At 47.5% G+C, this 27218-nt stretch overlaps 1 protein-coding gene across 10 annotated transcripts in view; it reads right to left on the reverse strand.

Moving 5' to 3' along the window:
• Nucleotides 1–8479, reverse strand: part of UBE2D2 (ubiquitin conjugating enzyme E2 D2) — a 152757-nt gene extending 144278 nt beyond the window's left edge. For 4 of the 10 annotated variants that reach the window (XR_004537462.1, XR_004537463.1, XR_004537460.1 and 1 more), the window contains exon 1: nt 8218–8479. Coding sequence is in view for 1 of the 10 variants with exons in the window: in XM_033926975.1 (XP_033782866.1) it covers nt 8218–8241 (24 nt within the window). In the remaining 9 variants the exon portion in view is untranslated. The remainder of the gene's footprint in view (nt 1–8217) is intronic. The other 6 variants (XR_004537464.1, XR_004537465.1, XR_004537467.1 and 3 more) reach the window with 4 other exon arrangements.
• Between the last annotated feature and the right edge of the window lie 18739 nt (nt 8480–27218).

Consider the following 27218-nt stretch of genomic DNA (forward strand, 5'->3'; position numbering starts at 1 on the left):
TGTTAGAAAAATAATGGAAGTTTTGCTGAAAGAAAGCATAGTGAACTTCCTAGAATCTAATGGATTACAGGGTCCGAAGAAACATGGCTTTAATTAAGGTAACATAATGTAGCAATCCAGACTCAGGCTAAAACAACCTTATCCTATATTTTTATTGCTAAAGGAAAGCCTCAGCCCCACCACTCCGCCGCTAGTTATGAAATTCAAATGCGGGAAGAATTATGCGGGAACTCATCATTGGCTGTCAATAGCATTTCTATCAAACTATTTTTTCTATCTTAAATATTTATAAACATTTTCAAAGTGTCATGTTTTTAAAGCCAGTACTTAGCTTATTCAATTACAGCCAGTATCCAGGAGTGGAACCCTACATGCATGTTTCGCACCATGAAATAGTGCTGTATCAAGGGTCTCCCTAGGATAAAGAAGGAAAAAGGGGCCATTAGAAACATTCATAGCCCCCTCCCCCCACCTACAAAACATTCACACCATAATCATCACTACACCAACACCTACCAGAAACGCTCGTGTCATCCGACTCCACTAGTTAAAGGAGTAAAAGATGGCCGCGGCGTCCTGTCAAGGGGTTTAAATAGCCCGCTCTAACAGAGTAAAAAGAGTAACGCCCCACTCCTGGGTTCCACTCCTGGATACTGGCTGTAATTGAATAAGCTAAGTACTGGCTTTAAAAACATGACACTTTGAAAATGTTTATAAATATTTAAGATAGAAAAAATAGTTTGATAGAAATGCTATTGACAGCCAATGATGAGTTCCCGCATAATTCTTCCCGCATTTGAATTTCATAATTAGCGGCGGAGTGGTGGGGCTGAGGCTTTCCTTTAGCAATAAAAATATAGGATAAGGTTGTTTTAGCCTGAGTCTGGATTGCTACATTATGGTATCTGTTTAAGTGACCTGGGCTTTCATTATTTCTCTAATCTAAGCCATTTTTTTGGAAGCTGACAGTTTAATTAAGGTAAATCATGCTAAACGAACTTTATCAAAGACATATGCTAGATGTAATTTACTTATTTCAGAAAGCCTTTGACATGTTTCCTCTTAGGAGGCTCTTGAACAAACTTAAAGGGCTGAAGTTAAGACCCAAAGTGGTGAACCAGATTAGAAACTGGTTGTCAGAGGGTTGTGGTTAATGTAAGTCACTCGGAGGAAGGAAAGGTGAGTAGTGGAGTCCCTCAGGGTTCGGTGCTGGGGACGATCCTGTTCAATATGTTTGTGAGTGACATTGCTGAAGGGTTACAAGGAAAAGTTTGCCTTTTTGCAGATGATACCAATATTTGTAACAGAGTAGACACTGAGGAGGGAGTGGAAAACATGAAAAAGGATCTACAAAAGTTAGAGGAATGGTCTAATATCTGGCAACTAAAATTCAATAGAAAGAAATGCAGAGTAATGCATTTGGGGATTAATAATCGGAAGGAGCTAGCTGTATGTGCTGGGAGGTGAGAGGCCGATATGTGCGGTTGGGGAAAGGGACCTTGGGGTGATAGTGTCCGAAGATCTAATGGTGAAAAAACAGTGTGACAAGGCGGCAGCTGTTGCCAGAAGGATACTGGGCTGTATAGAGAGAGGCGTGACCAGTAGAAGAAATAAGGTGTTGATGTCCCTGTACAGGTTGTTGGTGCGGCCCCACATGGAGTATTGTGTTCAGTTTTGGAGACCGTATCTGGCAAAGGACATAAGAAGACTTGAAGCGGTCCAGTGGAGGGCGACGAAAATGTCAGGAGCTTTGCGCCAAAAGACATATGAGGAGAGACTGGAAGCCCTGAATAAGTATACCCTCGAGGAAAGGAGGGACAGGGGATTTATGATTTAGACATTCAAATACTTAAAAGGTATTAACGTAGAACAAAATCTTTTTCAGAGAAAGTAAAATGGTAAAATTAGAGAACATAATTTGAGGTTGATGGGTGGTAGATTCAAAAGCAATGTAAGGAAAATTTTCTTTTTGGAGAGGGTGGCGGATGCCTGGAATGCGCTCCCGAGGGAAGTGGTGAAGGGGAAAACTGTGACGGAGTTCAAAAAAGCGTGGGATGAACACAGAGGACCTAGAATCAGAAAATAATAGTAAATATTGAAGAACTAAGGCCAGTACTGGGCACTCTTGCACGGTCTGTGTCTGCATATAGCTGTTTGGTTGAGGATGGGCTGGGGAGGGCTTCTATGGCTGGGATGGTTTAGATGGACTGGAGTGAGCTTTGACGGAGGCTTTAGTAGATGGAACCTAAGCACAGTACCAGGCAGAGGTTTGGATTCTTGCCCAAAAATAGCTAAGAAGAAGAAAAATAAATAAATTGAATCAGGTTGGGCAGACTGGATGGACAATTCAGGTCTTTATCCACCATCATCTACTATGTTACTATGTAAGAAGATTTGAGGTAAGAACCTAATCTTCCATTCCAATGCAAAAGGCACATGAGTCCTGAATTTGTGGGACACATCAAAGTAGTCTAGGGTGGGATAGAAAAGCTTGCTGCGAGCATTGTGGGCCCAAAAGATAAGTCCATTTATGCTGCTTCATCCACTCTGTAGAACTTAGAAAAGATATGTAGATGCCCTATAAATCTCTTCAGGCAGAACTGTCTTAGACTCCGCCCATAAAGAAGCCACACTTCTGGCAGAATGTGCGTTTAAGTTAACTGGTGAACGTTTAACCACATCCGATATGTGCAAAGGAAATGGCCACCCATATCCATCTGGAAATTGCATAGACTTTTTTCCATCACTACTGATGGAGCAAGAGCAATGACAAGGTTTCATAGCTCTCTGTAGACAGTATGATGATTTCCCAGATTTCCTCTTTTACCACTGCATCATTCACCAGCAAGTTTTGGCAAGCAAGAGACTCAATACAAAGACTTTCAAAATTGTAAATTCAGTTCAGTGACAATCACGTCAAAGACGGCTTTTCAATCTTACTCATGATGAAGGGGCAGCTGAAATCATTATGTACACAGATGTAAGGTGGCTAAGTAGGCACAAATTTCTGCAAAGATTTTGTGATTTGCTGAATGAAATAAGAAGTTTTTTTGAAGGAGAGGGGAGATGACCAAGCAGAGTTGGAACATGAGGAGTGGTTATGTGATCTGGCATTTCTCGCAGACTTTACAGGTGAACTAAGTGATATGAATCTTGAACTACAAGGTAAAAGCAAATGCATTGGCGAGATGATGAGTACAGTTGCATCCTACAAAAGAGCAAATCTGAGCTAATGAGTCGGTTCAGCAAATGGCCACCAGGATGGTCTCAGGTCTCAGGGATCTCCCGTATGAGGAACGGCTGGATAAATTGCAGCTATACTCACTCGAGGAACGCAGAGAGAGGGGTGACATGATCGAGACGTTCATATATCTCACAGGCCGTATCTAGGTGGAAGAGGACATCTTCTTTCTCAAAGATCCCACATCAACAAGAGGGAATCCGTTGAAACTCAGGGGTGGTAAATTTCATGGTGACACTAGAAAATATTTCTTCACCGAAAGGGTGGTTGATCGCTGGAATAATCTTTCACTACAGGTAATTGAGGCCAGCAGCGTACCAGATTTTAAGACAAAATGGGATTGGTACGTGGGATCTCTACATAGGGGAAGGTAGGGGTGGGTCATTAGGGTGGGCAGACTGGATGGGCCGTGGCCATTTTCTGCCGTCAGTTTCTATGTTATGTTTCTATGACCTTGCAAACAACACTTTTGATCATTTTCCCAATATGCAGGACCATCTGAGACAATATCCAAATTTTGTTTTTCAGAACGAGAAGTATGTGACAGAAATCTGTTCTGTTATCCAGGAATTCGAAAACAGATTCTGTGACTTCCAAAAAATTGGAACAGTTGTGGAGTACTTGTCATACCCATTCAAAGTAGATGTGGCCATTAAAGAAACTGCAGCTGCTATCAGTAAAAATTACTCATTGAACAAGCCATTTCTTGAAAACAAAATATTAACCCTTAAAAGTGACATTTTTCTCAAGACCCATGCTGAGCAAGAATCATTTTGGAAGCTAGTGCCTACAGAAATTTCTCAACTTAAGAAGATGCAGAGAAGCTGTACACCTGGTCTGAAACCTATCCCCTTCCTTGAGTTATCTTCCCTACCCCTCCAATTTAACATATCTCTTTTCTACCCCCCTGCAGTCCAACATCTCCCCTCCCTTCCTCCTTTCTAGCCAACTCCCCCCTCCCCCCCCCAACGGAAGAGCGGGACTTGGGAGACTCTGGTGAGACCTTATTTAGAATATTGTGTACAATTCTGGAGGTCGCACCTTAAAAAGATATGAAAAGGATAGAGTTGGTCCAGAGGAAGGCTACTAAAATGGTGTGTGGTCTTCATCATAAGGCGTATGGGGACAGACAACAATCTCAATTTGTATACTTTGGAGGAAAGACGGGAGAGGGGAGTTATGATAGAGACATTTAAAAACTAGGTGGCGTAAATGTGCATGAGTCGAGCATCTTTCATTTGAAAGAAAGCTCTGGAATGAGAAGGCATAGGATGAAGTTAAGAGGTGATAGGCTCAGGAGTAATCTAAAGAGATACTTTTTTACAGAAAGGGTACTAGATGCGTGGAACAGTCTCCCACAAGAGGTGCTGGAGACAGAGACTATGTCCGTTTCAAGAAAGCCTGGGATAGGCACATGGGATCTCTTAGAGAGAGGAAGAGATAATGGTTACTGCGGATGGGCAGACTGGATGGGCCAATTGGCCTTTATCTGCCATCATGTTTCTATATTTCACCTCTGGATGATCTATAGAAGTACTTTGTTGGCATGGGGGATCAGGGTGATTGTTCTATAGTTGGTACAGTCCCTACTTATTTCTATAGCACTACCACACACACACACACAACACTGTATATTAAACATGCAAGAAACAGTTCCTGTTCAAAAGAGCTTGCAATATCATTGTAACAGACAAACAGGACAAAAAGGGTGAACCTATATATGCTGTTCAGGTACAGAATTAGAGGGAATAATAAGGCAGATAAGGTAGGAGACTATAGCAGGAATGACAATTAGATATGGGTGCTTTACAAGTAGGTTGGAGTTAGGACTTAAAAGCAAGTTCAAAAAAATGGGCTTTTAGCATGGATTTGAATACTGCCAGAGGCAGAACCTGACGTACCAAATCAGACAGTTTGTTTTGAGTCAGGAACTGACAGTAGAGGAGAAGGGTACAGATAAGAGACTTACCCAATGAGCCGAGTTCCCAGGGAGGAGTATAGGGAGAGATAAGAGAGGAGAGATACTGAGGAGCTACAGAATGAATACACTTCGCGACCTTAGAATTACATGGATCTAACTGTATCGAAAGTTAGAACCTTGTAATCTCATGCATAGACTAATTTCTGTACATAGAACCATGTAATTTCTTATGAAATGAAGGAACAGTTAAGTTGGAATAAATCCTCGTGAGTGTTAACATCTACATGTCAGATAGAACCCGGAAGTCATCGGAATTAAAAATACTGAAAATTGTCACTTAGAACCCTGTAATTCTAAGGTCGCGACTTGTAGGTCAATAAGAGGATTGTATGCAGAAACAGGGAGCCAATGAAGTGACCTGAGGAGTAAATTGATAAATTTAAGACTAATTATATTGATAAATTTAAGACTAATTTAAAAACATTCCTTTTCAAAGATGCTTTTGAGTAATAATTCTCAATCTTAGATTTATTAATAATGTTGTATTTGACCATGCATCTTAAATTCCCGACCTTGTGTTTTTCCTCCGACTACTCTTTCTATAATAATTTGTAGTTCAAATCCCCTTCGCCTTTTTCTTCTTGTTTGTTAAGTTTGTATATAGTCTAGTTTATTTTAATGTTTATGTTTAAATATTGTATTACTTTTAATATTGTAATTTTAAATGTTTTTTTTATGTATGTTCATCGCTTTGAAGTATGATTAAGCGATTAATCAAAAACACTAATAAACTTGAAACTTGTAATGTGAGCATAATGACGCTGGCGGAATATGAGGCATGCAGCAGTATTCTGAACAGTCTGAAAGGGAGAGAGATGGTTTAGTGGAAGACCGGTGAGAAACAAGTTACAATAGTCTAGGTGAGAGGTGAGAGGCAATGAGAGTATGAATGAGGGTCTTAGCAGCGTACTCAAGAAAGGAAAGGTCGAATTTTAGAAATATTGTAGAGAAAGAAACAATGGGTTTGGTGGTCTGTTGGATATGGGAAGAGATGGAGAAAAATTAGTCAAAAGATGACCCCAAAGTTGTGAGCTGATGAGAGTGTTATCCACAGAAATAGAGAATGGGTTTAGGAGGGAAGATAATTAACTCATCAGTTATGGCCATATTTAATTTTGGATGGCAGTAAGACATCCAGGTAGCAATGACAGACGGGCAGGCTGAGACTCAGGCCTGGATTCAAGTTTTATTATTTTTAATATACCAACCATCGACAAGTATCTAGCCAGTTTACAATGCTAAAATAAAATGGAAGATTAAAATGATACTTATAGAAGGGAGGAGAATGAACATTAAAAGACATTTTAAATAGACAAACATGAAAATGGGGGTGAAAGGGGGTAGATAATTACATTGTTTTTGTTTTTTTTTAAACAAGTAAAGTATGACGAAAAGTAGCGATTCTGAGAAAAAGAACCCAAAATTGCAGACTTAAAGAAGGCACAAGTGAAAAAACTTCACGCAGAGAGTTGAAGACGGACTTCTCGGCTCCGCGGAAAAGTAAGAACTGAGGAGAAACGCCCTGCACTGGCCAGGAAGGCACTCGCGCATGCGCAGTGCGGGCGACTCGAAACTTCGAGTTTCTTCAAGCAAGACTGCTTGTGAGGCGTCCGCATCAGGGCTCTGTTGGATTACATCACCCATTAGTGAGAATACCTGCCTGCTTGTCCTGGGATAAAGGTTTTTTTGTTTATCTTTGTTTTACATAGTAACATAGTAGATGACGGCAGATAAAGACCCAAATGGTCCATCCAGTCCGCCCAACCTGATTCAATTTAAATTTTTTATTTTATTTTTTTAATTTTTCTTCTTAGCTATTTCTGGGCAAGAATCCAAAGCTCTACCCGGTACTGTGCTTGGATTCCAACTGCCAAAATCTCGGTTAAGACTTACTCCAGCCCACTACACCTTCCCAGCCATTGAAGCCCTCCCCTGCCCATCCTCCACCAAACGGCCATACACAGACACAGACCGTGCAAGTCTGCCCAGTTTTGCTTTATTTGTGTTTATAAAATGATAATTGTACAGAATAGTGTTTCTTTTTATACTTAAATAAAATAAGTTCAATATAAAATCATAACTATTCGAAGCTTGTGCAGATGGGATCAGATGGTTTGGGGGGACGGGGACCAAGCTCCCAGGGGCGGAGACTAATTTTCCCCCCATGTAATTCTCTAGTCGATACTCTCCTCTTGCCACATGATTGACTCAAGGAGGAGGAAGATTGGATACCAGGACATGTCTCCAAACCACAGTGCACTTCTCTTGTCCTACAGGCCAAGGTTAGAAATGCTACACAATTCTACACAAATTCTGCTGTGTGCATTTGCACAGCATTCCCCCAAGAAGTAAATGCACTATATGACATTGTGTCCTATCCCAAGTTTTTAATTTCAGTAGTGTGTGCTTTAGAACTATGGTTCCCAACCCTGTCATGGAGGACCACCAGGCTAGCCCTAATGAATATGCATGGAGCAGATTTGCATGCCTGTCACTTCCATTATATGTAAATCTCTCTCATGCATATTCATTAGGGCTAGCCTGGTGGTCCTCCAGGACAGGGTTGGGAACCACTGCTTTAGAAGCTTAGTATCCCACACAGAATCTATGTTGGCTATATCATAAATGATATAAAAATTCATATATTTTTATCTGTACACAGCCTAAGTCATGTTTGAAACAAGTCTCAGCTAGCCACTTTAATGACAATTTTTTTTAAAAGGTAGAACATTATTTGGGGGGGAGCGGAGGTAATGTTTCTCAACTCGGTCCTGGAGTGCCCCCTTGCCACTCAGGTTCTCAGGGTGTCCACAATGTGTTTAGATTGGAGGCAGTGTATGCAAATCAAGTTGATGCAACCTGGGGGCACTCAAAGGCCGAGTTGAGAAGCACAGAGAATGGCAACAGCGAAATGATTTCGAGTCGTCCAGGAACTTCCTCAGTTGAGCACAAGGGCCTACGTGCTTGCTTGCTTGCTTTCCCCCCCCCCCCTTACCTTATGGATTCTCTTAAGGGCCATGGCGCACTGTGACAGGATAAAATGGCTTCCTGTGTGGAAAAAAAAAAAAAGGGCTCGCCCGCTCGATACAACAGTCCGAGACAACAGCAGGCCGGCGAACGGGCTGTGTTCCTCCGCCGTCGACGTCTACCGCTTCCCGCTCAGTCACTCGGCCGTAGAGCTCCCGGAGAAAAAGAAGCCGCGGAAGCGATTTTGCACCGCGCACGCGCCTCGCTCTCCTTGCGCGGATTCCTCCGCGTTTCTCGCGCAGGCGCAGCTCTCGGAACAGGATTTCCTTCTCTTAGCGGGGGACGGTGGCGAAATTTTACATTACTTGAATTGTTTGGGGAATTCTTTGCAAATTTTTTTTTCTTCTCATATGGAGATTAAATTGGGATATGGGGGGGGGGGGGGTTTCTTCAGAAATGGAAGCGCTTCCCTTGGGTCCTTTTGCTTCTATTTCCTTTAGTGTTTCACGGGGCAACAGACGCCAAGACACATCACGGCCGTGTACATTTATGGATTGCTGACAACGGGTTTTTCCACCATTTATTTACCAAACGGTTCACATTCAGGTACTCAAGCATTTTCCCCTATCTACCGGTCACGCCTCTGACTTTGTGTGTCCAAGTGACCTTTCAGGATCACACTCTGATGGACCTGGGGCAATGGGGGCATTAAGTGATGTCTGCCTTCTGCCATGAGCAAATAAGGAAAAACCCTAGCTGCACATTTCTGAGATGATGAAGAATAGATTTGCTTGGAATCAATAAAAAAAGAAATGTATTGAGTTCAATAAAAAAAACATTTGACTTTGTTTTCTCTCTTTATTATTGTAATAACTTGAAATTGTTTAATGCCTAATACTCTTTTCAGTTTAAATGTAAAGTGTTATTTTTAGTTGAAAATGAAAACAAAATAGCAAGAGGCTCTAGTTTAACAAAGACATTTTTACCAGTTTTGAAAAGAACATAAGAATTACCGCTGCTGGGTCAGACCAGTGGTCCATCTGTGCCCAGTAGTCCGCTCACACAGTGGCCCTTAGGTCAAAGACCAATCCCTAACTGAGAATAGCCTTACCTGCGTACATTCTGGTTCAGCAGGAACTTGTCTAACTTTGCCTTGAATCCCTGGAGGGTGTATTCCCCTATAACAGCCTCCGCAAGAGCATTCCAGTTTTCTACTACTCTCTGGGTGAAGACGAACTTCCTTACGTTTGTACGGAATCTATCCCCTTTTAACTTTACAGAGTGCCCTCTCGTTCTCTCTACTTTGGACATAAGAACATAAGCAGTGCCTCTGCTGGGTCAGAGCAGAGGTCCATCATGCCCAGCAGTCTGCTCACACGGCAGCCCATCAGGTCCAGAACCTGTATAGTAATCCTCTATCTATACCCTTCAATCCCCTTTTCCTTCAGGAAATCATCTAATCCCTTCTTGAACCCCAATACCGTACTCTCTCCTATCACACCCTCTGGAAGCATATTCCAGGTGTCCACCACCCTTTGGGTGAAGAAGAACTTCCTAGCATTGGTTCTGAATCTGTCCCCTCTTAATTTTTCTGAATGCCTTCTCGCTCTTATAGTTTTCAAAAGTTTGAAGAATCTGTCCCTCTTCACTTTCTCTATGCCCTTCATGATCTTGTAAGTCTCTATCATGTCCCCTCTAAGCCTCCGTTTTTCCAGGGAAAAAGAGCCCCAGTTTCTCTAATCTTTCAGCATATGAAAGGTTTTCCATACCTTTTATCAATCGCGTTGCTCTTTTCTGAATCTTCTCGAATATCGCCATATCCTTCTTTAGGTATGGTGACCAATATTGGATGTAGTACTCCAGATGCGGGTGCACCATCACCCGATACAACGGCAGGATAACTTCTTTCGTTCTGGTTGTAATACCTTTCTTGATAATACCTAGCATTCTATTCGCTTTCTTAGAGGCCTCTGCGTACTGTGCCGACGGCTTCATTGTCTTGTCCACCATTACCCCCAAGTCCTTTTCTAGGGTATTTTCACCCATTACCAGCCCTCCCATCGTATAGCTGTACTTTGGGTTTCTGTTTCCTACATGCAAGACTTTACATTTCTCTACATTAAACTTAATCTGCTATCTTGTTGCCCACTCTTCTAGTTTGTTCAGGTCCCTTTGTAAATCCTCACAATCCTCTATAGTCCCAACTCCACTAAATAGTTTGGTGTGGTCTGCAAATTTTATTATTTCGCACTTCGTCCCTGTTTCTAGATAATTTATAAATACATTGAACAGCAGCGGTCTGAGTACCGACCCCTGCGAAACACCACTCATGACCCTCCTCCAGTCAGAGTAGTGGCCCTATACTCCTACCCGCCAAACAATTTTTGATCCATCTATGTACGTCTTCTTCCACGCCATAGTTCTTCAGTTTCCGTAGTAGGCGTTCATGGGGTACCTTGTCAAAGGCTTTTTTTGAAATCTAAGTATACGATGTCTACGGGGTCCCCTTTGTCCATTCATTTGTTAATTCCTTTGAAGAAGTGCAATAAGTTCCGTTAGGCATGATCTTCCCTTGCAGAAGCCATATTGGCTTGTTTTCATCAGTTTATTCCTTTCTAGATGCTCATTGATGCTGTCTTTTATCAGCGCTTCCGCCATTTTCCTCAGAACCGAAGTCAGACTTACCGGTCTGTAGTTCCCCGGGTCACCTCTCGATCCTTTTTTAAAGGTGGGCGTAACATTAGCTATCTTCCAATCCTCCAGGATCACGCCTGTTTTCAGGGATAGATTGCAAACCTGCTGTAGTAGTTCCGCTATTTCCTCCTTTAGTTCTCTCGTTCTCTCTACTTTGGAGAGGGTGAACAACCTGCCTTTATCTACTAAGTATATTCCCTTCATTATCTTAGAACAGTGGTTCCCAACCCTGTCCTGGAGGACCACCAGCTAGTCAGGTTTTTGGGATAACCCTAATGAATATGCATGAGACAGATTTGCATATAATGAAGGTGATAGGCATGCAAACCTGCCCCATGCATATTCATTAGGGCGATCCTGAAAACCTGACTGGCTGGTGGTCCTCCAGGACAGGGTTGGGAACCATTGTCTTAGAATGTTTCGATCATGTCCCCTCTCAGTCTCCTCTTTTCAAGGGAGGCCCAGTTTCTCTAACCTCTCACTGTACGGCAACTCCTCCAGCCCCTTAACCATTTTAGTCACTCTTCTCTGGACCCTTTTGAGTCGTACTATGTCCTTCATGTACTGGATGCAGTATTCCAGGTGGGGATGTACCATGGTCCGGTACAGCGGCATGATAACCTCAGATCTGTTCATGATCCCCTTAATCATTCCTAGCATTCTGTTCGCCCTTTTCATCGCCGCCGCCACACATTCTGCGGATGGCTTCATCGACTTGTCGACCAGTACACCCAAGTCTCTTTCCTGGGGGAGGGGTCTCTCCTAGTACCGCACCGGACATCCTGTATTCGTAAGATTTTTGTTCCTCATTGCAGGGTGAATGTTAAAAAAAGTGGTAGAAATCAATGTTACCCAATTACTGTATTTTTCGCTACATAAAACGCATTTTTTTTCCACCTAAAATTGAGTGGAAATTTTGGTTCGTCTTATGAAGAGAAGGAAACTTTTTTTAAAACACCCCCACCCACCCCGTTGTACCTTTTTAAAATATCCCACTCTGGGGTATGCGGGCTGACTGCTGCCCGCCGCTGCTCCCTGCCCACCCCCGCCGCTGCTCACCACCTGCCTGCCGCTGCTGCTCCCTGCTGGCCGCCACTGCGCCACAACTCCAGGAAGGGAAAGGCCAGCATGCAGCGATTGCACGTCGCCGGTCCACAAGCCTTCTCCCGACGCCAGAACTGACGTCAGTTCTGACGTTGGGAGAAGGCTTTTGGGCCAGCGACGTGCAATCGCTGCACACTGGCCCTTACCTTCCTTCAGTTGTGGCGCAGCGGCAGCAGTGGACCTGGGCCAGAGGAGGAGGAATAGGCTGGGAAATCAAAATTTTTGGTGACATTATTCAAAGTCACACACATCCAGGCGGGATAAAAAAGCCCGCATTGTGTCTTCAGATGCTCAAGCTCCGGTCTCATGTCCAAGAACTGCTTACGACGAAAAGCTATAGACTTTGCCAAATCAGGTAAGATCAGAATAGTGTGACCCTGACACTTCAATGGTGCTTTAGCTTTGGCCGTTTTCAAGATAGCCAAAACTTGCTGGTAGCGGAGCAACTTCAAAACCATAGGCTGCGGATATTTAGAATTATGTAAACAATGAGAGGGGACCCGATGAGACTGCTCAATTTCCATCGGCGGGTAGGAGATACGCTAGTCTCCAGCGACCACAACATGGTATGGTTCAACCTTAGGAAAGGTTTCCCTAGATTAAACACGAAAACAAAGGTACTCAACTTCCGAGACACTGACTTCGCACATATGGGAGATTTCATCCATCGGGCACTACAGGACCAAGCTGAGACCGGTGATGTGGAGGCTATGTGGTCAACCCTGAAAGCGAAGTTACTTACCTGTAACGGGAGTTCTCCGTGGACAGCAGGATAAGTCAGCCACACTTTTGGTGACGTCATCTATGTCCCCAATTCGGATTTGCTCTCCTAGAGCTCAGGTGAGGCTTTGGGAGCCTCATCTGAGCATGTGCAGGTAGCCCTATATATACCTGTGCTGTCCCTCATTTAATCCAGTGATTTCCATAGCTTGAGTCTTATTGCAGTGTCACCCCTTAGGGAAGAAGGGAGGGTCAGTGTGGCTGACTTATCCTGCTGTCCACGGAGAAAGCAATGTTACTTACCGTAACAGTTGTTATCCAGGGACAGCAGGCAGCTATTCTCACTAGTGGGTGATGTCATCCGACAGAGCCCCGATACGGACATCTTGCAAGCATGTCTTGCTTGAAGAAACTCAGAAGTTTCGAGATGCCCGCACCGCGCATGCGCCAGTGCCTTCCCGCCCGATGTACCGGGCGTGTCTCCTCAGTTCAGGTAGCTAGCCTGAGAAGCCAACCCAGGGGAGGTGGGTGGGACGTGAGAATAGCTGCCTGCTGTCCCTGGATAACAACTGTTACGGTAAGTAACATTGCTTTATCCCAGGACAAGCAGGCAGGTATTCTCACTAGTGGGTGACCTCCAAGCTAACCCCAATGGGATGGTGGGAGAGTTGGCAACTTAAGAGAACAAATTTTGTAACACAGTTTGGCCAAACTGTCCATCCCGTCTGGAGAAAGTATCCAGACAATAATGAGAGGTGAATGTGTGAACCGAGGACCAAGTGGCAGCCTTACAAATCTCCTCAATCGGTGTCGATCTGAGGAAGGCTACCGAGGCTGCCATTGCTCTGACCTTATGGGCTGTGACCTTAGAGGGAAGGGATAATCCAGCCTGGGCATAGCAGGAAGAGATACAAGCCGCCATCCAGTTAGAGATGGTGCGCTTCGATACCGGTCGTCCCAACTTGTTTGGATCAAAGGAGACGAAAAGTTGAGGAGCATTTCTGTGTGGCTTTGTGCGATCCAAGTAGAAAGCCAGAGCACGTTTACAGTCCAGAGTGTGCAAAGCAGATTCCCCAGGATGAGAATGAGGCTTTGGAAAAAACACTGGAAGCACGATGGATTGGTTGATGTGAAATTCAGAGACCACTTTAGGCAAGAATTTTGGATGAGTACGGAGAACCACCTTGTCATGATGGAATACAGTGAACGGTGGATCCGCCACTAGGGCCTGAAGCTCACTGACCCGACGAGCTGACGTGAGGGCCACCAGAAAAACCACCTTCCAGGTGAGATACTTAAGTGGAGCCGTGTTGAGAGGTTCAAACGGAGGCTTCATAAGATGAGACAGGACAACATTGAGATCCCAAACCACAGGAGGAGGTTTGATAGGAGGGTTGACATGAAAAAGCCCTTTCATAAATTTGGAAACCACAGGATGAGCAGACAAAGGTTTCCCTTGTAGAGGCTGATGAAAAGCCGCAATAGCACTCAGGTGGACTCGTATAGAGGTAGACTTGAGACCAGACTGGGACAGGTGTAGAAGATAGTCCAATACAGAAGAAAGGGAAGCTCGCTGAGGTTCCGTGTCATTTGAAATACACCAGGAAGAGAATCTAGTCCATTTTTGGGAATAGCATTGTCGAGTGGCAGGCTTCCTGGAAGCCTCCAAGACCTCCCTCACTGCTTGAGAGAACTGGTGAGGAGTTATGTTGAAAGGAACCAAGCTGTCAGGTGAAGAGACTGCAGGTTGGGATGAAGTAGTGAACCTTGATGTTGAGTAAGTAGTGAAGGAAACACTGGAAGAAGTACTGGCTCCCTGCTGCTGAGTTGAAGTAGAAGGGAGTACCAAGGTTGTCTGGGCCACCGAGGAGCAATCAGAATCGTGGTGGCATGGTCTGATCTCAACTTGACCAGAGTCTTCTGAATGAGAGGAAAGGGAGGAAACGCATATAGGAAGCGATTCCCCCACTCCAGTAGAAAGGCATCTGCCTCGAGGCGGAGAGGAGTGTAGATCCTGGAGCAAAACTGAGGCAGTTTGAAGTTGTGGGGGGCTGCAAAGAGGTCTATCTGAGGCGTTCCCCACTGAGCGAAGATCTGATGAAGGGGTTTGGAATGGAGCGTCCATTCGTGAGGCTGGAGAAGACGACTCAATTTGTCTGCCAAGACGTTGTCTTTCCCCTGAATGTAGACAGCTCTGAGGAAGGTGTTGTGGCGAACCGCCCAATCCCAGACTCGAAGAGCTTCCTGACAAAGAGGGGCCGAGCCCGTGCCCCCTTGCTTGTTGACATAATACATGGCGACCTGATTGTCTGTGCGAATAAGGACCACCATGTCGTGAAGCAGATGCTGAAAAGCTTGGAGAGCATTGAAGATGGCTCTGAGCTCCAGAAGATTGATTTGATGGAGACGTTCCGCAGGGGTCCAGAACCCCTGAGTTCGTAGAACATCCAGATGGGCCCCCCATGCATAGTTCGATGAATCGGTCGTGAGAACTTTCTGGTGGGGAAGAGAGTGAAACAGCAAACCTCTGGATAGATTCGAAGAGGTCATCCACCAGAGAAGAGACTGCCGTAGAGCAGGAGTGACGACAATGTGACGGGACAACGGGTCGGACACCTGAGTCCATTGAGATGCCAGGGTCCATTGAGGAATTCTGAGATGTAGTCTGGCAAAAGGCGTCACATGAACTGTAGAGGCCATGTGGCCCAAGAGGACCATCATGTGTCTCGCCGAGATGGACGGGCGAGAAGACACCGACTGGCAGAGTAGAAGGAGAGCATGGTATCCAGAACAGCCCCGATAAAGGGGAGAGACTGGGTGGGCTGAAGATGTGATTTGGGGAAGTTGATCTCGAAGCCCAGACTCTGCAGAAAAGAAATTGTAGTCAAGGTCGCCGAAATGACCTCTGGAGCTGACGGTGCCTTGATGAGCCAGTCGTCGAGGTATGGAAACACCTGGAGACCCATGTTCCGGAGTGCCGCGGCCACCACCACCAGACACTTCCTGAAGACTCTGGGAGACGAGGAAAGGCCGAATGGAAGCACTCGATACTGCAGATGTAGATGTCCCACCTGAAATCTGAGAAACTTGCGGGAGGCCGGATGTATCGGGATGTGAGTGTAGGCCTCCTTGAGATCCAGAGAGCATAACCAATCGTTCTGCTCGAGTAGGGGGTAGAGAGAAGCAAGGGTCAGCATGCGGAACCGCTCCTTGACCAAAAACTTGTTGAGGACTCGAAGGTCCAAAATGGGACGCAGATCGCCCGTCTTCTTCGGAACCAAGAAGTACCGGGAGTAGAACCCCTGGTTTTGCTGATCTACTGGCACCGGCTCGACGGCTCGAAGCCGAAGCAGAGCCTGCGCCTCCTGTAGAAGAAGAGTGGTCTGCGTCGAGTTGGAAGGATACTCTCTTGGCGGGCGGTCCGGGGGGACCCGTTGGAAATGAAGAGAGTATCCCTCTCTTACGATGGTAAGGACCCAAAGGTCCGAGGTGATCGACTCCCATCGATGATAAAAATGGTGGAGTCGACCCCCTATGGGAAAAACAGGGGAAGACAGAACGTCGGTTATGCTCCCTGGAAGAGAGTCAAAAAGGCTGAGTAGCCTTGGGTGCAGCCAGCATCTGAGGCTTCTGTTGAGTCTTCTGTGGAGGCTGCCTCTTCGCAGGCTGTCTCGCTTGGGGAGCCTGCCTTGGTTGATAACGCCTCTGGTAGATTTGAGGCGGTCTAGAAGGGCGAGACTGCTGAGGCTTCGGTTTAGGGCGCAGAATAGACTGAAAAGACTTCTCATGGTCCGAAAGCTTTTTAGTAACAGTCTCGATAGACTCATCGAACAGATCCGCTCCCGCACAAGGCACATTAGCCAGTCTGTCTTGGAGATTTGGATCCATATCAATAGTGCGAAGCCAGGCCAGGCGACGCATGGCGACTGAACAGGCCGCAGCCCGTGCCGAGAGCTCGAAGGCATCGTAGGAGGATTGCATCAGCTGCAGCCGCAACTGAGACAGGGTCGCCACCACCTCCTCAAACTGGAAACGAGCCTGAGCATCGATGAAAGGGATGAACTTGCGGAGTACCGGCAAGAAGAAATCCAAATATGATGAGAAGAAAAAATTGTAATTGAGCACTCGAGTCGCCATCATCGAGTTTTGGTAAACACGTCTACCAAACTTGTCCATCGTTCTCCCCTCCCTGCCCGGAGGCACCGATGCGTAAACCTGGGAAGGGTGAGACCGCTTGAGAGAAGACTCGACCAGAAGGGACTGATGAGAAAGTTGAGCCCCCTCAAACCCCTTGTGGTGAACGATGCGGTATCGAGCATCCAGCTTACTGGGAACCGCAGGGATAGAATACGGTGTCTCAAAACAGCGCATGAAAGTCTGGTCCAGCAATTTATGCAAAGGAAGCCGAAGAGTCTCCGCTGGAGGGTGAGGCAAATGCATAGTATCCAAATACTCTTTAGAATATTTAGACCCAGTGTCCAAAGTCACATCCAAGTCATCCGCCATCTGTCGGAGAAAAGATGAGAAAGACAATTGGTCTGCCAAGGCCGGCCGCCGAGACGGACTAGATGAAGTGGAAGCCTCCGGGTCCAGGGAGAGCTGAGACCGGCATGGAGAATAGGAGGTAGATGGTTCCTCATACTCTGGTCCCTCCGGCGGGGATACATCTGACGATGAGTATCCCAAACGCTGCATCTTTTTCTGCGGAGACACCTCCGAATGACGTGAGGAGTGTCGAGATCGATGCCCCTCCCGGTGACGGGATGGGGAGCGAGATCTTCTGTGCATCGCACGATCCCCCGAAGCCTCTAAGGAATGGATGGGGCTCGATGCGGTGGACCGCAGAGGTGGTAAGGATGCGGACTCACGCAGCGCCACCCAAGTCTGGTATGGAGTGCGGAAGAACTCTTCCTGCGATGCAGTATGCCCAGGACTTCGAGCATCAGGGGCTGCCCCAGCACCCTGCTGGCGTGGAGGTGTGATGGGCTCTAAAGGTGGCATATCAGGAAGGGAAGCCCTTCTGGAGGATTCCGCCGCCCTCCGCCTATCCCCCTCGTCGAGCAGCGAGATTGAACGGCGAGGAGGAGGGGGAGGGGGCGGACCGCCCCCTGAAACCGGTGCCCGGACTTCACCCTGGATGTTGGCGATAAGCCGGGGTCCCATAGTCTGCATAAGCTGGACAAACTGAGCTTCTAGCAGGGATCGAAGCGAAGCCGATATGGAGGGATCCGCACCGAAAGGGGGTCCTCCTGCACGGTCTTCGCGTTCCTTCGTGGCCAAGTGCTTCTGCTTGTTAGCTTTGGGCACTTTGATGACCACGGGAGGGACAGTGGAAGGCGGTACCTGAACCGAGGAGACGGAGGCAGGCGCTGCAGCTGAAGTTGAAGCCGTAGCCGGTGTAAACGATGCTGGCTTCACGATGCTGGATGCGGGAGTCGTCGATGCAGGTTTCGAGCGGACCGGCGAAACCTCAGCAGACGTAGAAGCAGATAGATCCTTGGCAGTCTCCATCTTGAACATCGACTCCCAAAGCAAGCAACGCCTCTTAAACGAGCGCGCAGTGAGCGTGGAACAAGGCCGGCACGATTTCGGAACGTGTTCCGGACCAAGACACTGCAGGCAGCGTCGATGCGGGTCCATTAACGAAATCGCACGCTGGCACTTGCTGCACTTTTTAAAACCGGTGATTGGCCGGGACATAGGCCGGAAAATCGACGCTGCAAGGTCGAAAGCGGTAGGCCGCAGCCACGAGGCCGGCCCGGCCGAACCGCCGGAAGAAATAATTTTAACTTTTTTTTTTTTTTTTTAAAAAGAAAGTAAAAACGAAAGAAATTCAAAGAAATAAACTAAAACGCGGGTAAAGAAGGCAAAGAAAAACTGAAATTCAGTCAGCGCAGAATGAAGATAACTTCTCAGCTCCGCGGAAAGAAAAGAACTGAGGAGACACGCCCGGTACATCGGGCGGGAAGGCACTGGCGCATGCGCGGTGCGGGCATCTTGAAACTTCTGAGTTTCTTCAAGCAAGACATGCTTGCAAGATGTCCGTATCGGGGCTCTGTCGGATGACATCACCCACTAGTGAGAATACCTGCCTGCTTGTCCTGGGATAACTCCCGTTATAGGTAAGTAATTTCGCTTTCTCCATGGACAAGCAGTATAAGTCAGCCCCACTTTTGGTGACTCTCCAGCTGCGGGGGCAGAGGGTATAAGAGGACGGGGTCCCCATCAGGGGATGGTCCCCTCTGCGTATCCGCTACCTTGCTGCGGTAGGGTGAGGCTGCATAAAGGTCAGGTGAGGGACAGAGATAAAACCCCAATTACTGAGACCAGTCAGAGGTTATGTGTTGTAAACAATAGGAACTTTATTTTGGTCCTCAGAACTGGACCAACACTTTCTTTCTTACCAACATGGTAGAGTATGTATCTCAATAACAGATGCGATTATAACAAGTAACTGTGCAAATCTGTGCTACCATGTGCAAACAGTGCAAATTGTGCTACCATGTGCAAACAGTGCAAATTGTGCCAACATGGCAGAATATTGTTCAAATATATTTTATTGAGCAATCATGAAAGACAACAGAATGCCACAACAAGAACAAAACCAGCTCAAAAGAGTTTGAAGTATTCCCCCCAAATAGCCTCCCTCCCCACCACCCAACCAACATGGCAGAATATAATCTGCTGACAGTTTGTTTTATCTGATTTGGCTAATAGTCCTGATCAGCTAGTTCAGGTGTTGGTGTCCTTTGCTGTGTCTGTTTTGGTCACCAATCGTAATATGTTGAGGCCAAAGTCATTGGAGGTCTGCATTGGGCGATCCAGGCAATAGTGTCTGGTGAAGGTGTGTGGGGTAGACCATGTGGCTGCTCTGCAAATGTCCTGGAGTGGCGTGTTGCTGAGGTTTGTCAATGTAGCGGCCATGGCTCTTAGTTGGTGTGCTGTGGCCTTTTCTTCAAGGGATGCTCCCTCCTGCTCGTAGCAGAAGGCGATGCAGTTTGAGATCCAGTTGGAAATAGTGCGTTTTCCCACTGGTGATCCTGGTTTGTTGGGATCAAAGGAGACGAACAGTTGTACTGCCTTTCGCCAGGATTGTGTTTGTTGAATGTATAGGCAGAGTGCACGGGTGCAGTCCAAAGTGTGTAGGAGTTGTTCCGTGCTGTTGTTATGTGGTCCCGGGTAGAAGGAGGGAAGTACTATTGCTTGGTTTATGTGGAAAGGTGAGACTACCTTTGGTAGGAACTTCGGGTGAGTTCTCAGCACTGCATGATCATGAAGGATCTGTGTGTATGGTGGGTATGTCACCAGGGCCTGTAACTCGCTAATGCGTCTTGCTAATGTGATGGCGATGAGAAAAACTACTTTCCAGGTGAGGAATTTGATTGGCACCTCCTCCAAAGGCTCGAAGGGGTGCGCTGTTAGCCTGTGGAGGATGATGCCCAGGTCCCACGTGGGTGGCGAGCGGCGGACCGAGGGGTGCAGGTTTGTAAGCCCTTTCATGAACTTGGACACTAGCGGGTGTGTGGCTAGGGTCCTGTCCTCAATGCGGCTGTGGAACGCTGATATAGCACTCAGGTGGACCTGTATGGAGGATGTTCTGAGGCCCGTCTTGGATAGGTTAAGTAGGTATTGGAGTACAGTTGGGACCTGGCAGTTCAGTGGGTCTTCTCCTTTCGAAACACACCATATGTGGAATCTTTTCCACTTGAGCCTGTATGATTTTCTAGTGGATGGGCGTCTGGCTGCTAGTAGTACTTCAGTCACCCCTGTTGACATGTGGAAAGGGTCCAGGATTAGCCTTTCAACATCCATGCTGTAAGTGCTAGAGTTTTCAGACTGGGATGCAGTGTTTGTCCCTGGTCCTGGGTGATCAGGTCCGGTCGCAGTGGTAGGCTGATCGGCGGCTGTATCGACAGCCGATGTAGGAAGGGGAACCACACTTGTCTCGGCCAGTAGGGCGCGATGAAGATCACTGAGGCTTCCTCTTGCCTGATCTTCTGGAGCGCTCTGTGGATAAGTGGTATGGGGGGAAAGGCGTAGAGTAGGTGTTTTCCCCAATGTATGGCAAAAGCGTCCCTGGTTTGGCTGTATTGTGCTGGTCTTTTGGAGCAGAATTGTGGGCACTTTTTGTTGTCCTCCGTTGCAAAGAGGTCTCTTGTTGGGAGGCCCCACTTGTGGAAGAGTTCCTGGATTACTTCCGGGTGGAGGGACCATTCGTGGGGGTCCAGCTTTCTGCTGAGGCTGTCCGCTAGGGCGTTGTTCTGGCCCGGGAGGTAGGTGGCCTGGATGAGAGTGTTGATTGCTAAAGCGAATGTCCAGATTTTGTGGGCCTCTCTGCAGAGGGTGAGTGAGCCCGTGCCTCCCTGCTTGTTGATATAGAACATTGCCACCTGGTTGTCTGTCTGAATCAGTAAGGTCTTGTTGGAGATCCAGGGGGCAAAGGCTTGTAGGGCATTCCCAATTGCCCTGAGTTCTAGCAGGTTGATGTGTTGTTTGTCCTCGGATGGGGACCAGGGGCCCTTGGTTCTCAGGTGGAGGAGATGGGCTCCCCACCCCTGCTTTGAGGCATCTGTGGTGAGTGTCAGTTGGTGTTGTGGCTGCTGGAAGAGCCTGCCCTTGAACAAATTCTGCTGCTGTGTCCACCACTCGAGGCTGTTGCAGATTTTCTGGTCCATTATGACTCTGTGTGACAGAGGTTGTGTGTGTTGGTTCCAATTTTTTCTGAGGAACCATTGCAGGGGTCGCATGTGGAGCTTGGCAAGCGGGACGACGTGTATGGTGGCAGCTTGATGGCCCAGGAGACGTAGTATCGTTCTGGCTGTGACTGTACGTGTCTCTGATATACTCTGAGTTAGTTTTCGTATTGCTGTTCCCCTTGAGTGGGGCAGGAAGGCTGCGTTCTGGGGTGTGCAAATTCTTGCCCCTATAAACTCTATTGATTGTGTTGGTTGTAGTATGGATTTTTTGATGTTTACGAGGAAACCCAGGGATTGCAGGAGTGACATCGTTGTCTTTACTGCTGTTGCTGTTGCCTGGGCCGATGGACCCATCAGTAGCCAGTCGTCCAGGTAGGGGAACATGCATATGGCGCTCTTGCAGAGGTGGGAAGCTGCTATGGCGACACATTTTGTAAAGACTCTCGGTGCGGATGAGAGTCCGAAGGGCAGGACCCGGTATTGGAAGTGTTGGTTTAGGGTCCTGAATCGTAGAAATTTTCTTTGGGAGTGATGCATAGGGATGTGGGAATATGCATCTTGAAGGTCCAGGGAGGCCAGCCAGTCGTCTTTTTTAATTAATGGTAGGATTGTCCCTAGGGAGTGCATCCAAAATTTTTCTCTGACTACGTGCTCGTTCAGGCCTCGTAGGTCTAGGATGGGTCTGAACCCTCCCGTCTTCTTGGGGATGAGAAAATAACGGGAATAGAATCCCTGGTTGTGCTGTGACCTGGGTACTGGCTCTATTGCTCTCGCTTGGAGGAGAGCTTTTATTTCTCTGGAGATGAGTTCTGGCTGCGGTTCCCTGTAGTTTCTTTTTGGTGGGTTGGGTGGTGGGTGGGTGCGGAATCTGATGCGGTATCCCTTTTTTATGATTCGGAGCACCCATTTGTCTGTGGTTATTCTCTCCCAGGCCTTGTGGAAAAGGGAGAGGCGGCCCCCTACTGGGGTGGGGGGCGTTGTTGATGAGTCAAAAACTGGGCCCCGCTTTCGTGCCGGTGGAAGTGGCTGGCTTGTGTTGTTTTCGTTCCCTCTGGCGTTGCCTTTGCTGGTAAGGGGCGCTGGGTTGATGTGCTTTCTGTCTGTGTGGCGGCCATCTGGTCTGGCTGTCATACCGCCTTCCATTGGTGTTCTGTCGGCGATACTGGTTGATGTGCCATCTTATTGTTGCGTCTTTTACCAGGCCATCTGAGGAGAGGGTTTGGAGAATAGTGCAATGCTCCTTCATTTTGTCCACTGCTTCCGTCACTTTGTCTCCGAATAAGTTCTCCCCTGAGCATGGCGCGTCTGCAATACGCTCATGGGTGTCCTCTCGGAGTCCCGAGCTCGTAGCCATGCCAGGCGTCTGGCTGCTATGGCTACTCCAGCTGTGTGGGTCGAGGTTTCGAATGCGTCGAAGGTCGCTCTTATCATATGTTTTCCGCATTCTTCCATGTCCTGCAGTATGGGAGCTATGCAGGTTTTTCCCTCTGGGTGTAGAGTGTCCAGGGTTTCCTCTACTCTCCTCCGGAGGGCATCGTTATACAGGGTCAGGTGGAATAAGTGGGTATCAATTTTTGCATTGAGCATGGAGCCATGGTAGACCTTTTTAGCAGTGGAATCCAGGGTCCTGTGTTCCTTGCCCGGGGGATCGTTGGCATGAGGGCGGTTGCTCTTCGCTTTTTTGAGTGCAGATTCCACTATGATAGAATGGTGAGGGAGCTGTGGTTTGTCAAAGCCTGGTGCCTCACTGATCTGGTATTTTTGGTCCAGTTTCTTGGACACAGTGGTGCCTGACATTGGGGTCTTCCAGATCTCGTCCCGGCGATCTAGTAGCAACTTGTGGGCTGGTAGTATCGCTGTGGCCTTTTGCACTTGCAGGTATTTTAGCAGTCCCGGCACTTTGTTTGTCGCCTCTCGCTCCGGTGTTGGAGCAACTGCTAGGCGGGTGGCCACCTTCTGGAGGAACTTGGGGTAGGTGAGGTCTTCTGCGGGAGTGTCAGATTGTGCTGTCCCATTTGCAGGCTCAGTGTCTGGAGTCTCCCCAATTGCTGATGCATGTGGGCTGCTTTTTGTTGAGGCATAGCTTGGCTGGTAGCGCTCACTCTGGTCGGAGGCGTAGCCGCCTGTGGTCAGTGAGTGAGATGCCGCTGTCTGTGCTCCATGCCTCCCTGCCGGTGATGGTTGCCGCACTTGTTCTGCATTTTGTGCTGGACTTCCCGTCAGCTGTTGTGAGATGAATCTGCTGAATAGATTAAGTAGTTGTTGGTGGTCCATGGTGGCGGCTGGTTGGTCGGGGGCACTGGCGCTGTGTTGGCAGGACCTGCCCCTGATCCTGGCTCCGTGGTGGTGTCTGTGCCGTCTCTGCGAGACTGAAGAGGCAGAGGAGGAGGAGGTGGAGGAAGAAGATGAAGTTGTCCTGTATCGCTTCCTTCTTTTTCCCTGTTTGCAGCTTTGGTGATTGTTGTTTTTTGCATCTTGGCTGGTTTGCTGGGCAGAGTCAGTGCTCATGCTTGAAAAAGCACTGTCTTTAGGCTGTGCAGCTTTTAGGTGTAGCTGTGCCTTTAAGGGGGCGGATCCCGACGTGCTGACATCATCGGGAGCTGGAATCGGAGCAGAGAGTGATCCTGGGCTGCAGGCAACATGGCGCCGTGCTGTATCGACGCATGGCACTGTCGGAGCACTGGGGCAAGCAGGCAGAGGGGATAGGAGACCCTCGGCCGTTTTTGCCACTGTCTGTGCCTCTGCATTCGACCCGGGCCATAGAGCAGCTGACGGGGAATGTCTCATTAGGCCAGAGAGTTTTAAAAGCAGCCTGCTCTGCTGTTCCTGGGTTTCTTTAGTTAGCAGGTAAGCAGGGTTTGCTGTAGCTGCCTATTGGGCTCCCCGGGGGGCTTTTCCAGCGTCGGGTGTGCCGATGGTGTCTTCCCTGTTGCTGGTGGGGATTTTTTTCCCCTTCTGCTTGTCTTCCCCCGGGTTCTGAAGCATGTGCAGGCGATTTTTGCGGGCTCTCGGGGACATCTTGAGGCACTGAGGGCAGGCGGCCATGAGGTGAGCCTCTCCTAGGCATCGGACACACCTCGTGGGGGTCTGTGGAGCTCATTTTCCTCTTGCATGTCGGGCACTTCTTGAATCCCGGTTTTGCAGTGGTTTTTTCTGCTTCCATTGCCCTTTTCTTCTGGTTTCTTTGTCTTCTTCTTCTTTCTTTCTGTTTTTCGTTTTTTTTGGGGTTTTTTTTGTGGAGAGCTGTGATCCGGCCGTTGGGAGGGCGGATGAACTAAACTGGATTAAATGAGGGACAGCACAGGTATATATAGGGCTACCTGCACATGCTCAGATGAGGCTCCCAAAGCCTCACCTGAGCTCTAGGAGAGCAAATCCGAATTGGGGACGTAGATGACGTCACCAAAAGTGGGGCTGACTTATACTGCTTGTCCATGGAGAAATCTGCCATACACGAGGCAACTAGCCGCTACATAAAAACAGTAAATAAACGGCAAAGAAACAATAAACCCCAATGGTTCACCGCAGAGATCTCGTACCTCATTAAAGAGAAGAAAAAAGCATTTAGTTCCTTCAAACGTACGGAGAAAAGGGAAACTGAGATAGAATATAGGACCAGGTCCACAGCAGTTAGGGAGGCCAAACTTCGCGTGGAAGAAACTTTAGCAAAAAACATCAAGGGGGACAAATCCTTTTTCAGGTATATTAGTGATAGGAAAAGAAACACAGACAGGATAGTACACCTTAGAACACAGGTGTCAAAGTCGGTCCTCGAGGGCCGGAATCCAGTCGGGTTTTCAGGATTTCCCCAATGAATATGCATGAGATCTATGTGCATGCACTGCTTTCAATGCATATTCATTGGGGAAATCCTGAAAACCCGACTGGATTACGGCCCTCGAGGAGGGACTTTGACACCCCTGCCTTAGAACACCGGATGGGAATTACGTGGAATCAGATTCCGATAAAGCCGAACTACTGAATGAATACTTCTGCTCAGTCTTCACCTGCGAGGCACCGGGGCAAGGTCCACAGTTGAAGGCAAAACCAAGCGCGGAAGACCAGTTTCAGAATTTCGAGTTCACACCCGGCGAAGTTTACAGCGAACTGACAAGACTCAAGGTGAACAAAGCCATGGGACCGGACAATCTGCACCCCAGAGTGTTCAGGGAGCTGTGTGATGTCCTGGCGGAACCGTTAGCCGTGCTCTTCAATCTCTAAGTACGGGGAGAGTCCCCTTGGACTGGAAAACAGCTAACATCGTTCCTCTGCACAAAAAGGGTTGCAGGGCAGAGGCTGCGAATTACAGACTGGTGAGTCTCACATCAATAGTGAGTAAACTCATGGAAACACTAATCAAATGTAAATTAGACACGATCCTGAACGAGGATCCCAATCAACATGGATTCACCAGGGGTAGGTCCTGCCAATCCAATCTCATCAGTTTCTTTGACTGGGTAACAAGAAAGCTGGACATGGGAGAGTCCCTGGACATCGTATACCTGGACTTTAGCAAAGCTTTTGACAGTGTCCCACACCGCAGGCTGTTGAGCAAGATGAAATCGATGGGGTTAGGAGAGACACTAACTGCATGGGTCAATGATTGGCTAAGTGGCAGACTTCAGAGGGTGGTGGTTAACGGTACCCTCTCTAAGACATCAGAGGTGACCAGCGGAGTACCGCAGGGCTCAGTCTTGGGTCCGCTCCTTTTCAACATATTCATAGGGGATCTGACTCAAGGGCTTCAAGGTAAAATAACATTATTCGCCAATGACGCCAAGCTATGTAATATAGTAAGCAAATGCAATTTGCAGGATAGTATGGCGCAGGATCTGCTTATATTGGAACGTTGGTCCTCGACCTGCAGCTGGGCTTCAACGCTAAGAAATGTAAGGTCATGCACCTCGGTAGCAGAAATCCATGCATAACTTACACCTTGAATGGTGAGACTTTAGCTAGGACTTCAGCGGAACGAGATTTAGGAGTAATCATCAGTGTAGACATGAAAACTGCCAATCAAGTGGAGAAAGCTTCATCTAAGGCAAGGTGGATGATGGGTTGTATCCGTAGAAGTTTCGTCAGCCGGAAGCCTGAAGTCATAATGCCATTGTACAGAACCATGGTAAGACCTCACCTGGAATATTGTGTGCAGTTCTGGAGGCCACATTACCGTAAAGATGTGCTAAGAGTCGAGTCGGTTCAATGGATGGCCACCAGGATGGTCTCGGGGCTCAAGGGTCTCTCATACGAAGCAAGACTGAACAAATTGCAGCTCTACACTCTCGAAGAACATAGGGAGAGGGGAGACATGATTGAGACATTTAAATACGTCACTGGACGTGTCAAGGTGGAAGATGATATTTTCTTTCTCAAAGAACCCTTGGCCACAAGAAGGCATCCGCTCAAACTCAGGGGCGGGAAATTTCATGGCAACCCCAGGAAATACTTCTTCACCGAAAGAGTGGTTGATCATTGGAACGAGCTTCCAGTACAGGTGATCGAGGCCAACAGCGTGCCAGATTTTAAGAATAAATGGGATGCCTATGTGGGATCCCTACGAGGGTCGAGTCAAGGTATTGGGTCATTAGGCGCGGGATGTCTAGGAGAGTACACTTAGGGTGGTGGGTTAGTAGAGTGGACAGACTTGATGGGCTATGACCCTATTCTGCCGTCATGTTTCTATGTTTTTATTCAGCAGTTCCGGTATAAATTTTACACAAAAATCGGATTGGATCTTAAGTTTCCAAGGACTCGGGGATCCCTAAGATCCTAAGATTGTTTCTTCGACTATGATTAGCCAAGTCCTCCACTTCCG

Source organism: Geotrypetes seraphini, chromosome 18 (genome assembly GCF_902459505.1).
Source record: "Geotrypetes seraphini chromosome 18, aGeoSer1.1, whole genome shotgun sequence".
Taxonomy (NCBI): domain Eukaryota; kingdom Metazoa; phylum Chordata; class Amphibia; order Gymnophiona; family Dermophiidae; genus Geotrypetes; species Geotrypetes seraphini.